The sequence below is a fragment of the Mycetomoellerius zeteki genome, unplaced genomic scaffold (genome assembly GCF_001594055.1).
Source record: "Mycetomoellerius zeteki isolate Tzet28-1 unplaced genomic scaffold, Tzet1.0 scaffold49, whole genome shotgun sequence".
NCBI lineage: Eukaryota > Metazoa > Arthropoda > Insecta > Hymenoptera > Formicidae > Mycetomoellerius > Mycetomoellerius zeteki.
In genome coordinates, this window is record NW_017257489.1 from 228,607 (window position 1) to 246,363 (window position 17,757).

Here is a 17,757-nt window from a genome sequence, read left to right on the forward strand (position 1 = left end):
CGTTCCGGACTTTTTTCATCTCAGTTTTGTAAGCATTTGTGAAGAAATATCACTATTGCACCTTTGTTCGAGCGCTCGTAAAATCCGGAAACACTGCAAGGGATTGCCAGAACGTTTTCCTCTTGTAAAATTCGAAAGGTATTGTTGATTTGCAGTACATCGATAGAAGTGAGTATGGGAATGAGTCCTTAGCGTCAAATAGACATAATAAAATTTGATTTATGTACAATAGATGCGTTACTTTTCCATAAAATATATTGTGCTATTTTTATAATATTCGACATGAAAGCATTTCCACTTTCCGCACTCAATAACGCGTTTGAATGATCAAACGAGTCGGAATGGACATGTGTATTTATCTCTTACAGTTTGTCAGATTGTATAATTTAAATGTCAGTGCGCCGTTATCAGATTTTAGGAGAATTTCATTTGGGAGCAGTAAAACGTATTTTGAAAGAGGATTTTATTCTATATGTGTCTTCAGCAACAGTAATTGTAAAAGAGATAAAGTAGATAACGTTACTACGAGATAATTAATCGAGATAATTGGTAATGACATTTAAAAGTATGAGCGCTGTGAAAGATAAACTTTTAAATGAATTTTACAGTCGTGGAGCATGCAACAAAACACGTGAATTTCTTGCAAATGAAACGAGACCGGGGTTTATCTGTTTACGTTCTCTCTATGTTTCTTCTACTTTGGCAAAAACTGCTACTGTTCTAAACTCGAACCGGTAAACGTGGAACAACCACAAAATTGTTTCTTCTTATTAGTGAAGGTTTTCAACTGAACCGGTGGGAGTTTCAAAAATGAATGAGCAGTCGAAACGGCGACCTAACTTTGTGGAATTACACGGACTGTAATGGGAGTTATTAAAAGCGTCATTAATTAGTCCGTAAGGATGTGGTCGTTGCCATTCTTTATCACGGCGCTGGGTACTCGCGAAAAATGGGGCTGCAAGTTTTATCCCCCTTATTTGAACAAAACTTATTTTATGGTAATTACGAAAATGTCTAAAAATAATTTTCTCGCTGAAATTCAAATTTGCTTTTTCTCACAACTCACCTCACAGAAGACACGTTGCGCCAATTGCGGCGAAAAACTTCCAATAATGATCCTAGTGTCCAATTCCTGGAATGGCGATACGTGTATCTTTTATTAAAAAAGGTTTCCATTTGACGAAGCATCACTAATACACGTAAATGCGATAAATGATACTAATGAAGCAAAAAAGATAGTGATGATTATGACGCGTTGAAAATTTTATCGCCCCGCAATTTCGCATTAATCTAGATTTAATTTTTATGCCAAGCTTTCCACATGCTAAATATTAACAAAACGACGTTTTCCCAGTTATCTTTAAGGTACGTCCGAATCGTCATTTAACCAAATCTAGAATTAATTCGCACACATCGTATACGCTGCAAGTGTAATCTCGATGCGTCTATATTGCGCTTCCAATCGATACCTCGACGTTCATTTCACGAAAACGTTGAATTTCAAAGCAAGCAAATTACATGAAAGACGAAAGATTCTCGCACCATCAAGTGAACTTGGCCGATCGATCGAATCTAATGGCCAGCTCGATCTAATTGCACAAAACGATCGCTACAAGATCTCGTAAAGACGGACGAAGGTGAGGAAACAGGTTGACATTTAAGCGCGACTTTTTACCTTTAAGGTTCGTAGCTGTTCCTTGTAATCGTTCTCGGCGAATGTGATAGTTGCGGTGCACGTGATATTCGCCTGCTCCAGTTCCGTGACCAGATCATTCACTGCCTGGAACAGAGAGACGCATCATACGTGCGATGTGTGGAAGTGCGCGCTGGGGAGTGCAACAGCGGCAGCGAGAAATGGCAATGTGCCGTTCGTTTGTCTCCCGTTCTATTCGCGCAAAACAAGAATCGCGTATGTCACCCTTACAAATACGCGTCGTACGTCATAGTGACGCGACGGAAGTTCCGTTATCCGAAAAGGATTGCCTCCGCGCCGCGTAGTTTCATTCGTTTCAGCGGACCGGTTTCTACTCGGCAAGCGCGCGTCGTTTGTGTCACGTAATTTTATTGGTGACATTCACAATTCTCTTATCATTACAGCACATACTTCACGATGGAGCAAGTCGCAGGAATACGGTATTTCCCTGGATCGCTCGTATATGTGCACGTTCGGATACGAACATTTATTTCGAAAGTGGTTTAAGCTAGTTTGGGAACAATATGAATTTTAACGAGACGCGGATGTAAATTGACACGTCGATTTCCGCAGAATTTCCACAAACGCTTTTACATCAATTTTGAGATAGATGACATACGTTGCGCGCGCTTTATTAGAAATTTATCGAATCATACTTCTTTCCATAGGGGAAAACTCAGTTTTTAAATTGTGGATGAATATATCGGAGAAAAAAATACAGAGTGTCCCAAAACTGACGATAAATATATTTTGAAGACAGATTCTTTGTAACATTTTAAGACAAAAAGTCTAATACGAAAATAACGAGGGTCTAATGATAGTTTTCAAATGAGTAGAGTTTAGAAATTATTGACAGGACTAGAATTTCCCGCATTCAGGGATGGCAGTGTGAAAATGCTTTTTCAAACTCTTCATGCCTTTGACAATAACAAAATTCAGTACTTTTACTGTACTGACTTGTACCTGAGTGCATAAAATTCTAGCCCTGTCAGTAAGTAATTTTTAAACTCTTTCTCTTCCTATTTGGAAACTTTCATAGCCTCAGCATTTTTTCATTAGACCTTTTGTCTTAAAATGTTAAAAAAAAAATCTATCTTTAAAATATTTATTGTTAATTTTGGGACATCCTCTATATAAGATAGAAGAATGGGGTAATTTAGATCGATTGACAGAAATTTTCAAATTGTATAGAACAAGGTCGCATAGTGTATTCAATCAAACATACAAAACATGCTATTTGATGCAATAATGTATGTTTTGTATATTCGATTGAATACACTGTGCAACTTCAATCTTTCATTTCACAATTTGAAAATTTCTGTTAATCTATATCCAAATTACTTCGCTTTATTCTAACTTGTCTTATTCGCACAACAATAAAAAGAATTATATTACAACATAAATTGTCGGTTTATTGTTTTGCCTCGCTTGTTTCGAAATTCTAGTACTGCGACGCCTATGGGTCCATTCGTCACATGTATATTCCTAGACTATATTAAAACCGGATGTGACGTGTGGTAGCTTCCGTTACAGTGTAGCGACGGAAATTGACCGAGAATTAACCGAAACGTGATACCGAACGCGCGGCGCTCTAGTTAACTACGCGTGAGTACAAATCGAAAGTTAATTAAAGCCGACATAACGGGAGCTTCATTGTATAGATCGCACGTCACGCCGGGCATAAACGAACTTCCGCGGTGTAGTTCGCAATTAAACACGCGGTTACGTAAAGCGAGACAGAGACAAATATAACGATGGAAAATGTTTCTGCGATCATGTTATCACACACATTCCCTCCGTATTTCGGATTCCACTTCATCTGATCTCGATATTACGGTAAAAGCAGCGATTGGAGGGAATATTGGATTTATAAGTGGATATTTTTTGGTGCAAATTTCAATCGCGATTAACGTCAACTGCAATTTGAATGCCGTGCGTTCTTCATGAAGGAGACGATTTCCAATCCATTATCAAACATAATTTTTCAAATAATCTCTGTGAATTTCGATAATGTTTCATACTCGCATTTATTTCATACTCCATTTATTCGAGAATGTAAAATTAGGAAATTGTATCATTTAAACAGGAGTGTAAATTCCACACTTACATTTCTACGCTTATATTTTCGCATTACGCATTATGCAATTTGTTGAAAAGAGCAACCTCAAATTTAGCTCATTTTGTGGCTCTCGAATTTCGAATTGAACTGTATGCCAAACAATGTTATAGAACATTAATATTAAGAAAAAATTTAAATAAAATACTTTGAGTACAATCTCGAAGAAAAATTGTATAACGCCTATCAATATTGCGATCAAATTATTTCCGGTGCAGACTATTAAGGTGACGGGAAGCCGCTTCGATAAATTCGGAAAGTCGATTTGCGCGACGTTCGTGTCCCTTACGACCTACTTACCAAGGAGTACATGTCGCCTGTTTGCGAAAGCGCGGTGACGGTATCCCATCCGAAGTGTTTGATCAATGCTATCCTGGCCGGATTGTGACTCGAATCCGGCGCAACGGTTCGCAGAAATAGGGGGAACTCGTTGGAATCTGAGAGTGCTGGTGCCGTCGAGCCAAATGACACCTGGATCACGTTCCAATAAGGAACAATTTTGGCTAGAGTCTCGGTGACTTCGGAACAAGCTGTACCGAGCAGGAACGGCATCAGGTGCTTCTTCCTCGTTGAATACAAGGCGTGAAAGAATCTGTCCACAGCCACTCCAGAATCGCACTAAACAATAAAGGATCGTTGAAATTGAGATACGAAAATTTAAAACTAATTACTAATTATATAATATTCAATAACTTATTATAGAAATGTCTCGAAATTAAAAAGAAAGAATTCACCGTTGGGGAACACAATAAATATTTTAATGAAAATACATTTTGTATACTGAAAAAAAATTTACTAAATCTTAATACATTTCCTTCAATAATACTAACTTGACATCTATAGGAAAATAAATATATAATATATTCAATAAAAAAAGATAGTCACGTACGAGTAAATGAAATTAATTCTTAAGTGTATGAATTGTTAGGATTGTAAATTATATTGTAAATTATATATTGTGCACTGAAAAAGAATATAGTAAATTTTAACAAACATTTAGTTCAATATTGCCAACTAAATATTTATTAAATATAAAGACATATATTTATTTGATACAAGAAACATTAATTTGATTTAACAATCATTCTTTTTACTGAACAAATATTTATTTACTGTAAGTAAATATTTAGTTGGCAGTATTGAACTAAATATTTATTAAAATTGACTATATTTTTTTTTCAGTGTGTGATAAATCATATTGATACTGAAACTTCTTCGTTTAAACTCGTTTAGACTCAGAACCTAGACTAGAAAGAGCTTGTAGAGTCAGTATCAATGGAATATTGACAATGATGATTGCCACTTGAACGAGGTGATCGATTGCAAATGGTATAATTATCATCGCGGACGAAAAAAGCGTCACATGTTGTTTGAGCAGCGATATTGGATCTCTAAGATAAGTGAGAGGAAGACTCAGCCCGTTTTAACGAGCAATTATTCAACGTGAGTGGAGACCGGAGCAACTTGAATGCGCGGAAAAAAATCTCGAGGATCTTCGTCTAGATGTAGAACAGCAAGTTACGAGGAAGTAGGGACTTCCCGACCCAACTTTTACAACACGAGTACTATCTATTCCACATCTTGTTACGATTTTATTGGATCTCGATGAGAGGACGCACTCGAAAGTCGAAATTCGACCAATCATCTTGGAAAAAGAAATTGAAGTCTTCATCGGCTCTCGTTCGACAACTTCGTTCGAGTAGCCGTTCTAAAAAATTGTATTAGATACTGAGTCATATTGACCTGCATGTCTGTTATCGTTTGTTGTAATCAAAAAAGTATACAGAAACATATTTATTTCATTGAAAGGACGATATCGAATGAATAAGGTTTATGATTTGGCAAAGTAAAGTAGTGAAATCTTGAGAGAGGAAGAGAGAGTATGTGTGTGTCTCATAGTAGAAATTTGTCATTGTAAATTATGTACATGCCGAGCAAGCGTTCATCATCTTCGTATCACGTTTTGAGAGCCATGATATTCTGAATGCAACTACTAGCTTAACGAACGTGGTGTGACATGCATATCCATGACTTCGCGACATTTCTGTTTACGAGGACAACAACTCGTGTAAATTCTCATTCGACGCCGTGAACCAACATCAGCTGAGCTCTCAATGCTCCTGTTTCCACGAAAAGTAAATCAAATGATAAAAAATTAACACTTATAATACGATTACAGAGCTCGAAACCTGTTGCGTATAAAGTATGGTCAGTATTATTCAACATTCGAGAGCGAATAAATGCAGATATAATACGGATATTTTTCGCGATGAGAGAGTTTTCATATTTTTAATTTTTTATTTTTTTAAATATGTTATGTTACAAATTTAACAATAAATTAATTATGGTAAATTATAATTAATTTACAAGACAATGTAATCTTGATTTTATTGCTTGATATTTTCAATTTGATTTAACTCAATTTTGTTGCGATATAATCTATCGAGATTTTCATTGAATTGGTAAGTTTAAGATGCTATGTATGCTGGCATGGAATAGCTGGTAGTAGTTTTCAAAGGTTTAGAGCAACAAAATTGAGTTGTATGAGATTATCAAGCAAAAAAATCAGAAATGATTTATGATATATTCCATTTCATCGTTATATAGATTAATCACGATTTTAGAAGTAATGCCTTCTGTTTTGTTTGCATTGCAGTGTGTATTAAAAGGTAACACTTATGTAATTGGCTGTAAATAAGTTACTACGTTTGGGAATTTTTTTTGTTTAATGAATCGTGCTATTAAAAAATGAGTTTCATAATTTTATTAAGCACGTAAAAAAGTACAAAAAATAATTTTTTCAGAATTTTATTTATCAAAATGGCGGATCTGCAGCAGCATGATGGAAATAGCATGGTGTTCCGCAGCTAGCAGCACAAGTGTCGTAATTTTTTATTTAAAACAAAAAACAAATTTTTTTTATTTTCTTTATTCAAATATCTATAGAAATATGGAGATTTTTGAAAATATTGATTTTTTACAAAATGGCGGAAGTACAAACAAAAATTTCCATTTTCGTCATAAAAATAGTTGACTAAAATCAGCTGTAATTCACAAAATTTGTAATTTATCAAAAAAATTCTACGTATTTCTTTAGAAAATGTGATTTGTTAAATACTATTAAAATTTGAAGTAAATAGATTAAAAATTGTTTGAGTTTTACTGCTAGCCAACTTAAAAAATACTGTTTTGAGAAAAACGCGTTTAAAGTTTTGAATGTGAATACTTTTAAGTTAACAATTGAATTTTTAGGAACCTATAACTTTTGAAAAAAATTATGTATCGCAATAAAACGACATTGCACTTCATTTTTGAGACCCTAATGTGTACCTTAAAAGGAAAAAAAATCGATTTTTTGAAAATTTTATATAGATATTACCCCTTAAGAGTTAGAGTTGTCGATATCGAATAGAAATATCCACTGTGAATGAACATATATTCATCTTCAATTAAAAAACTATTTATATTCATCCTGAATAAATAAGCGTTACTTATATCGAGTATATCGAATAATGAATATCGTCATAAATAGACTTTTTTGTTTTAATTAATCAAATTCGATATATTCGATATAATGCCTATTTATTCAGGGTAAATATAAATAGTTTTTTAATTGATGATAAGAGAATATATTAATTCTCTTCTCATTGATGATTATATTCATAGTGAATATTTCTATTTGATTTCGACTTATTAAAGGTTAAACGGCTTTTAGACGCTCAATATTATTGTACAATTATTTTGTTTATTATAATATTATTTTTACTATAATATTTTTACTATAATAGTACCTCTTTAAAAAATATAAAACAATCTAGATACTCAATATAGACGATAATATAATGCACAATATCGAATATTGTGCAATAATATGATTGTCTAGGGACCGTTTTACGCTTCAAGATCTTGTATCTTTTAGTATCTCGAGTTCGTCGGAAGCGAATATCGTGTGCTACGATGGATGATCGTCTTGGTCCGTCTATTTATCTTTTATTTCGTCGCTATAAAGATTTCAAAAGTGGTGCTCGAAGCTCTCTCGCTTTTACTTCGCGGCTAGTCTTTCTCCTCGAAAAGTGCACATACCGAAATGGTCGATGAGCTATTCCCGTCGGATAATTTATGTTTCGCAATCTCGCGTCTTTTATTCCGTCGGAAGTGATTATCGCGTGCTAATGAGGATTGAAAGTTTTGAATCGAATAACGGACGATCGCTTCGAGGCGTCCATTATTATATTATACGCAGAATATTCGCAGAGTATTACGAAACGCGCCGCATTCAATATATCGCGCGTCAATTCGTAACATCCATCGCTTGTTTGAAAACACTTCATTTCTAGTTGTTTCCAGTTTCATTGACGTAAAGATTTAATTAAAATTTTTAAAAAAGGAAGGGAAATGATGCTCGAGACTCGTATTTTGTCTGCGTCCCGACTTTTTTTCCTTGAAAAGTGTTAAGATGTAGTTAACGATAGTTAACCATTTCAGTACCGTTATATTGTCGTTGAATAGCTTTTTTGTTATGTAACATAAAATCACGCAATGACAATATAATAACATCGATACTGTCGTTAAAAGTTACAGAATAGGGACATTATGCAGTAATTATGGTTTTCACCAATGCTGCAATGTAGACTTTAACTTTAATCTTTGTTCAATTTAATGTTTATTTTTTTCTAATTCTTAAAATTAGAAAAAAAATAGGAAGTTAAACCGAAATTAAAGTTAAACTTACATTGATGGAACCGAGCTTTAGAATTAGAAAAAGATAAAGATTAAAGTCTCGGTTAAATCGAGATTAATCTATATTTGAAAACGGGCATTAGCTTCGTTGCAGAGGCAGGGGTGCGAATTACTTTTTACTTTTTACTTTTTGATTTTTCGTCTTTTTACCCGTTGAAAATGAATACCGTGAATGAACGAGTCGGGAATGTCGAATTGCGCAATAGACGATCGCCCCGCCCGTTTGCTACCTTTTACACAGAAAGAAGGAAAGACATGTCCGGAAACTGAAAGGAATGAGGTGATGGCGACGCATCGGTCGATGAGTGAGTTACTTGTTGCATTCCGTTTATCACTTACCGCTCGACCCCGATTATGGCATTTACGTTTTTAAGTTGCAAAATATTCTTAACCCTCCATTCAGCCCAAGTTTTTTTACTGTTCTAATAAGCTTTCAAAAAACGTGTAAAATTTTAGTTACCTTTCAGTATCTTTATTATATTGCACCAAACTCTCAATTACTTCACTAAATAGTTTTTTAAATAAATATTATAGGAGAGAAAATCGGACTTCATCCTCCATTTCGGAGAAATTTGAGTGAAATTTCATTTGTACCAAAAAAGACTGTAGATAGAGTACATCATTCTTAGGGACAAAAGCGAATTTCTATATTCGTAATATCATCGCGTTTTGTACCAGGGACTTGGACTGAAAAATTTCGATTCGAGGCTAAATCCAACTATTGATTCTTTTACTGTAACGATTACCGTTTGGATTTCAATGCTTTTCAGTCATGCGTGCAAACTAAGAACGATATCAAACATATTAACCGAATGTTTGTTAAACTGGCACAGCCACTGTAGCATAATTAAATAAAACATACATATAAATTTAGTGCTTTTTTGTTACTAATTTATTACCTTTTATTCGTAATTTTATTGCTTCAGCTAAAGCAATAAAATCGCAAATAAAATAACAAAAAAAGCTAAATTTATGTGTACGTTTTATTCAATTGTATCGAAATGACTGTAATACACAAACTTTTATTATTACTTCAAAAACTTATATTTATACATTTATGCTGGTTCCGTATTTTAAATAGTGAGATAGAATTAAAATCAAATAAAATTATTTTATTTGAAGTACCGAGCTTTAATTAAATGCGAGAAATGTTATTCGTTTCTTGATGATCGATTGCATGAATACTGTAATTACATCAATCATAATTCATCTCCGATAATTAAGATGTCAGCCATGTTTCACGCTACAGTTGACACATACTCTGGTTTTCACATCAATTGTCAAATTAGTGGATCCTGTTAATTCGTAATGAATATTATTAATTGCACCTGTATGACGGACGAGTCATAACTGAGTCACAATGTCCCCTCATTCATAAATAATTTACATAATGATGTAATTTTATTCCCTTCATTTTATTAATAAATGAGAGCGACAACCTCGCGAGACAACTTGGCACATTAAGTCCACACAAAAACTGCGAAGAGTTTCTGTTAAATGAGAATAAGAACACATTTACATAATCGTTGCAAATATTCTATACGATACATCATTGTTTAAATTTAAAATTGAGAAGTGAAAACACGAGAACGTCCACTACTACAAATATCATATTGCAACAAGCAAAACGGATAAAAATGTTATATGGGTTAAATCCCATATAACATTTTTCATGTCATAACAGCTTTGCGGTTCAACAACGCTGAACTGTGTACCACCGCAGAAAGAGTGAAAGAAACATATGTTGACGCGCGAATCTGACAACCAGAATGGCGCGGAGGCTTCATGATAAATTACTATTATCTCGCGTGAGATAGAGAGGATCAATGGTGAGAAAAAGCGGCATCGACACAGTGACGAATGGAAATGGATTCTTGAAGTGTTCGCGCGAATTCTAACATAAAATACGTGGACGACGCGCGACTTACGCGTCGGTATAAGACTAAGTTAAAAAGATCTCTCGGCGTTGGTACGAGACCTGGTTGGACAATTTCCAACTTACCTTTTCCGTAGTATCAAGTTTATACACGTGGTCTGCGAACATTTTCCGCGAAACGAGTTGTCATCGCGAAAATCGACATTGGCAAAATATACGACCTGAATTTTTATACGAGTCCGTCGGTCTATTTATTACATCAACAGAAATGTATCTCAAACGTGTACTTTTGCGTAGAGAAACTTTTACGAACTAATATCTTTGAGATTCGGAATATGTAAGCATTTGACAAATGTTTGCAATACAAGATGCGTAAAATTTTGTTATTATTATTAGCTGTACGAATTTTGCTGCAAAAAATAAATAAAGATTTATGTGATAAAAGAGTGGACGAGAGAATGAATGAATAAATTTTTATTCAGCTTTCTCATTTGTAATATAAATATAATAAACATTTAAAATACAAAAATTTAATTTTCATTAATTAATATGTAGTCTTTTAACATTTGCAACACACACACACACACACACATATCTCTAATGTTTTCCAGCGTGACGATGTCTCTTCTTCATATCCTCTTCTTTATCACTCTCAATTGTGTAAATTTTTCAGTTTTTGGATCAGGACACGTCAACAATTCTCAGTTTCTACTGTAAATCTTATGCTTACTTACATTCTTGATGATTAGAAAGAAAGCTTAACACAAGACTTACATGCCATAATCTGATGTTTTATTGCTTTTCACATTCCGAGCATCGATTCATTGTCCGTATCGATCATTACTAATCGAGAACGGACAGCAATGAGTGCTGACTGTGGGCGCCTGCAGAATTACTTACAGGAGGGTGCACTCAAAAGAATTCGAACTTTTGAAGCTTTTCTACTGGAAGTGTGCAAACGAAAACTCAAAATGTGCATACATATGCAAATGAGCTATCGAATGAACGATAGAAATTTAATTCTTTAAAATGTTGGATGATTAACTTTGCAACCGTAATGTGACGAACAAATTTGGACAGCAACTAACAAAGAACTCAAGTTTTTGTTTCAACATTGATTTTCTAAAATGGATTTCCCAAAGTTTTATTACAAATGTTAATTAATATTTGCATTGAGTTTTTTGTTCAATTGGAAAAGTTATATTCTATATTACGCGACTTCTTTTTTTCTGTGGATTTTCCTCTTTCCCACTTATTTCATAAGCCGGGGATGCAAGCGCACACCCTTGCACCCCCCTTCATTGTGCTAACGAACATATCAGCACACATCAATACCTGTACCCTACACCTTTAATGTCTACCTGTCGTACGAGACTTCAATACTACATACAGAGAATACACTTCTCATGTTCGCGGATCAGTATATCCCGATTAGATAACACTCATAGCTAATCTCGGTCTGTGCCACTAAGACTTCAATGGATATCCCGGTTAGATAACATTCATGGTTAATCTCGATCTATGCCACTATAACTTCAGGAAGCTGTAAAAGTAATTTTTTAGCTATTAAATAATAAAGGTGATAAAAAGTTTTGAAGTCATAGTGACATAGATCGAGATTAGCCATGAGTGTTATTTAATTAGGATGACATGCTGATTTGTGAATGTGTGTGAGAAGTGTATATTCTCTATATAGGACATTGATGTATAAAGGAAATAAAAAATTAGGTTGTAAGGGTTTGTTTTTTATCCAGAATGTGTAATTGGTCTTGGATTATTTGAAAAATTTACAATTGAAAGCAATAAAGAAGAGGATATCAAGAAAAAACCGATGGAAAACAGTAGAGATAAAACTAAATAAAGGTCATTTATTTTTTCTTTTTCACTTTCGTCGCTACAGTATTCGACACTTCTTGATTTTGTACCTTCTCTTAAGCCCTGTGTCCATGGTGCTAGAATTCGGTCCGAATTCTCGGATCGAGAAATGTGTAGCCAATCAACTTACCATTTTTCCGTAAAAACTACATGTTGATTGGCTATACATTCCTGGATCCAAGAACTCGGACCAAGTTCTAGCATCGTGGACACAAGGCTGTAGAGAGAAAAGGAGATTTATATTGGTGCGATTAATTATCGCGATACTCTCTTCCCAAACTGTCCCCGAGTTCAGTCTCTTGTATTCCGAAACAATAAATGTCGCTCGTCCCTGTTTAATGACTTGGTCCCTTTTCTTGTTTTAACAAACAGCTCCCACAGGACGTCGTGTCTGTACTGTTCTATTTTCCATGTGTGCTTTTAAAATAAACTACGAATGATCATTTTGCGCCAGGTTTTACTGCTATTGAAATGTCAGGTCGAATATTCAGCACACGTATAAATTTATGACAATATTGACTAACTTCGAACTTTTTTGCCCATTCGTCTCGTAATTTTTGTGAGCCATTAATCCTGGAACAGGATAATAAAACTTAAATACTTTTCATATACGTTTACAAGAATTATCTGCGTCGAGAAACGAAAACCTCTCTACAAAACTTTATATTCTTTAGTTTATTCAATTTTTATTAATTAACACAATTTCCGCTATGATTATCCCTCATTTTTATTTTGTTAGAATTAGTTATCCACAACGCGGAACAAAATTTTAAAAAATCACTTTTCGACGGTCTTTGTAAAAACAACGTTTCGTAAAAAACACTTGTAACCGGATTCGTATTTTCATAAAATTTTACATTTCAACAGTACACGATTGTAATATCGTTTACCAATCCAAACATAATAATAATAACTTTATTAAATGCTATAGCTTGCAGTTAAATTTAAAGCAATATGTATAGTACATGACAAAACACCAAAAGCATGCAATAGGCGTGGCTGCAGTTGAGAGCTGATTTAATGTATCTAACCTGAATAACTAATTGAAAAACGATAAACATATGAAAGTAGTACAGTTTACTGAATGCGAGAATTCACATATATTAATAAAGTATTAAACAAAGTCAAAAGTGCAGATTACTGTTTTGTATTAGTACATAATTTTTCTACCGTAAAATCAACATTTCTATCGAAGGGACTTTCAAAAAGACATTAGAGCATCAAACGTAACACTTTGTGTTAGTCGTCGTCCAATCGTTCTTCGAGAAGTGACCGCGATAGAAAGCTACTTTTATCGTATACGGAATACTTCTTCGGGCATGCCATTCTCCTATCTACACGACCGGAAGTCTCGGAAGGATACTTTTATATCCTTCGTTCGGTATATGTTTGCTTCGAATAAGCCTTTTAGAAACGGCAGACAATAAATGTCTACCTAGTCTTCGGAGATCGTCGATGTATCGATATTCTGAAAATACAATCCGCCCCATCCACCAATAGTTCCGTACGATATCAATGTGCGTTTACATACGTACGAGTATTTTACGTTTGAGTCGCTACGATAGTATGAGAGTGCGCCTAAGTTCACTATCGACCAGAGGCTTTGAGAGTCGAACTGTTTCATGAATGGGGTGTAACCGAGACAATAGTCGGACGAGACATTTTGTGCCGCGTATTCTTGTCGAGGGGCCGGACGTGTAAGACAATGATACATGGAAGTAGCGAGAGAAGACGGCGAAGAATAGGGACGGGCGAGAGTCGGGCCGTGAATTTCCGGAGATCGATGCGCTGACCTAGCAGGTGCGCCTAGCAGGGGTTGCTGTTGATATCGTTCTCTTTTTGGATGCTGCTCATTCGTACCGTCTCATTTTCATCGCTTTATCCGCATCATAAAAATCGCTGACGCTGTGGTACCTTCACGGGACGCTCGTTATGAGCTAAGGCCGATCGATAAACCGTCGTCGGTTAGGCGGAATCTGTTCCGCGGTTAGACACTACGGAAGAAACAATCGGTATAATGAAATCACCCGCTGGCTGGTCGCCAAATCAGTTGAAACATGACTCATGTTTGTCTCGCTCCTCGTGAGAGAGACCACATATGGTTCCGCGGTTAACAATTTGCATGAATTATACAGGGTATATCGCGTTCCTTGTAACACCGTTATCATCTGCGTTATGTTTTTTCGGTAATAACAATTATTACTTTTTTTATAATGGTAACTGTAAGGTTGTTACATTTTGCGGTAACGATAACGAACTTAGTCATTACTTTCAGTCTTTACTTTGATCCTTTATTATCTTTATAACCATTCAATAAATCGCATTATTTTTATAATTGACTAGAAATATTTTATAATAGAAATTTAAATATTAAAAGATGTTTTGTACTTCATAACTTAGACTGCATTGCAATAATCACTGTAATACTAAAAATCTATAGGATATGTATAATATGTAACGTAAATTATAAATTTTCAATATTGGCAATATGAATATTGAAATGCACTCTTAATAACGCCATTAATGTTTAAAAATAATGTTTAATAAAAAATGTTAATAAAATCTGCGTTTGTAAATTACAAACTAATTTCCTAAAGATGAGCATATATTAAAAAATAAAAATATTAATATAAATAATTATCAAAGATTTATTTTCATAAGTTTAATATAAAGCTTGCTGTATAGAGATTAACATTGATTATTAATAATGTAATTTTTAAGTCTAATATCTCACTTTAACATTACAACAAAATAACGAGTACGAGAAGAAACACAAAATTAATTATTTAATTATTAAAATTATTAGGCAAAAAATTTATTTCGTAATAAAAGTTCGTTAATATAAATGTTTGTTATTATAAAAGTTTAAATGTTAATATATAACTAGTTGCACGCGTTTTCCGCGATATCGTAATTAATTTGCGTCGGAATTATAAAATCGAAAGCGTGTCAATGCTTGTAATTCCTCTGATATAGGATCGGTGATTGAAAGAGTGGCAGGAAATAGAAAAATCCGACACCACACGACAGGCGATTGCGAGTGGCTATTTTATTGGCTTTTTATATCCTTATTAGTCGATAATGAACGAAACGAAACGATGGTTCGATCGTTCTATTCAAAAAGATCGTTCTTTCCACCTCGTCTCTATCCCTCCGGTTTTCTCTAAATGAGTTTTTTATGAGACAATTTCTCCGAGCGAAATTGTTTTGCGTTAGTATCCCAAACGTCAATAAGACAGGAAAATCGAACGGAGAACGATAACAATGTGATTTTAAACCTATCAATCAATGTGTGCCACCATCTATGATAGATGCCATGGGAAAATGCCTGTGGGGAGATTCGTATAAAGGGCAGATATATAATTTTTCTTTTATCATAGAAAATAGCCTTTGCTTTTTATTTTGCCACTTTCCCCTTTATTCCATCGGTGAAACCGATAACGATACTTTATTAAACACGGTCTTATCAGCATTTACAGATGATATATGAAATGCGTGTCTAGAAAGAAAGAGAGCAGTGGAAAGGCTTAAAACACGACAAATATGATTGACACAGACAGCCACAGTTGTTGTTCCGCATCCGTGAATATCTCGATACAAAAGGACATCAGTTCTATTTTTATCCAGCGATTCTCATCGCACGGTTGCATTTCGTGCCATTGTCTCGTTCTCGTTTTGTTCCAATATGCGCCTTTCACCGTCCATTATCGCGCACAGATAGTGTACCGTCTGTCAAAAGAAACCGGAGAGGGACTATCTTATCGATGGCGATGCCAATTGCCGCAACAGATGCCTTTTTATCCGGACTTTCGTTGCGAATTGCGAACTGTCGAGTCGCTGTTGTGTGTAGGTGTGCGTATTTGTGTGTGTGTGTGTATGTATACTCTAAAAGAGTTTAAGAGGTAATTCCTTGCACAAATTTGAGACGAAAACTTCGTACAACCATATGGCCGAAACAGCTTTGTTTCAAAGATGTCAAAGTTGAAGGAAGAGAATTTCGTATTTTCCAAAAATTTCGAAAACCGCTCGAGTTATTTTGATGAAATTTTAAACTATAAAGTTTCATCAAAATAACTTGAGTAGTTTTTAAAATTTTTGGAAAAAATTAAATTTTCCCTTCAATTTTGCACCTTTAAAATTAAGCCGTTTTGGATATATGGTTGTATGAAGTTTTTTGTGTTAGGGGAGTCATCCCTTACAATATTTTAAAGTACTTAGTATCCATCATGTATACACAGGCATTTGAATATATAGAGGCAATTTTTGTTCATTGAAAGTATCTCACTGCGTGGGCGAAAATATCCACTTAATCTTCATTATTTATTTCGATCATTTTCATAAACTGCGCGGAAAAGGCTTCTTTATTAGGGGTTCATTTGGTCTGTATTGTTCTATGTCTATCTTTATTCAGTGTTTTTAATAATTTGCGAAAGGCCGTCATAATATAAGTGATAACTCGTATAAAGCTCTTGTGACATTGATGTCCTAAGGATACCGAAGAAGGCTCCGCTAAATTTGTATGTTTCTTTTTATTCTCTCCATAATTTCAGTCGACCCATAGATTATAGAAATAATATACCAACATATAAAATTGAATTTGAACGTAATGAATATTTATTACTGAGAAACGTTTTATTCAACGTGATAATCTCGATGTTTAAGAAGATATTTGTAACATCTTTATAAGGTTTAATTTTATCTTACAAATGTTATACGTTATTAGGATGTATTTATCATTGAAGCTACAATTTGTAATAAAAAATATCTTATGACGATTTTATTTAAGCTCAACATAAAGTTTTTCCGATACTTCGCTTATAAAACGATATAATCAAAGAGAATATTCTATCGTACAGCAAAATTGAAGTTGGCGAAATTATATCGATCGCTCAGGATTTACATTGTAACTAGAGTCTACATGAACTTTGATATTTTCAAGATGATGCGCGATCCCTTGCCCAGCAGGAGTGAACGACCATATGATTGCTGGGCAAATCTCCTTTTCTATCTCTTCTCAATAAAATTATATTATTACCGCGAGAAGTTTTAAACGAAACGTTCACGAAAATGCAGAGCGAAAAATATCTTTATGCGAAAGAGAGGCACCTCAATATCATTTTATATATTACACCACCAGCATTTCGTCTAGAAAAACTCTGATAAGACTCAAATCTGTGAAATCGTATTCACGGTCGATTTACAATTTGACGAGAGTTCGCGACGCGACTCATACCAATTGATGCTCATACCAATCTATGGTGTAATCTTTGAAGGGATCTGGAAGACTCTTCGTGGATCATGGTTACCCCAAATGGTAGATTTTACCATTCAACCTACATATATATGTGAAAAGGCGAGCTACTGACAATAAGTCTAAAGTCTCTTTTCCGTTGCTTTCTCTCTCTCTCTCTCTCTCTCTCTCTCTCTCTCTCTCTTTCCTCTTCTTCTCTGCGACAA

General features: G+C 34.5%; 1 protein-coding gene across 1 annotated transcript in view; it reads right to left on the reverse strand.

The window, feature by feature from the left end:
- The window catches only part of LOC108727392 (uncharacterized), a 66,239-nt gene that overhangs the window by 17,813 nt on the left and 30,669 nt on the right, over positions 1 to 17,757 (reverse strand). The window contains 2 exon segments of the mRNA XM_018455509.1: positions 1,676 to 1,780; positions 4,110 to 4,427. Coding sequence (XP_018311011.1) covers positions 1,676 to 1,780; positions 4,110 to 4,427 — 423 coding nt within the window.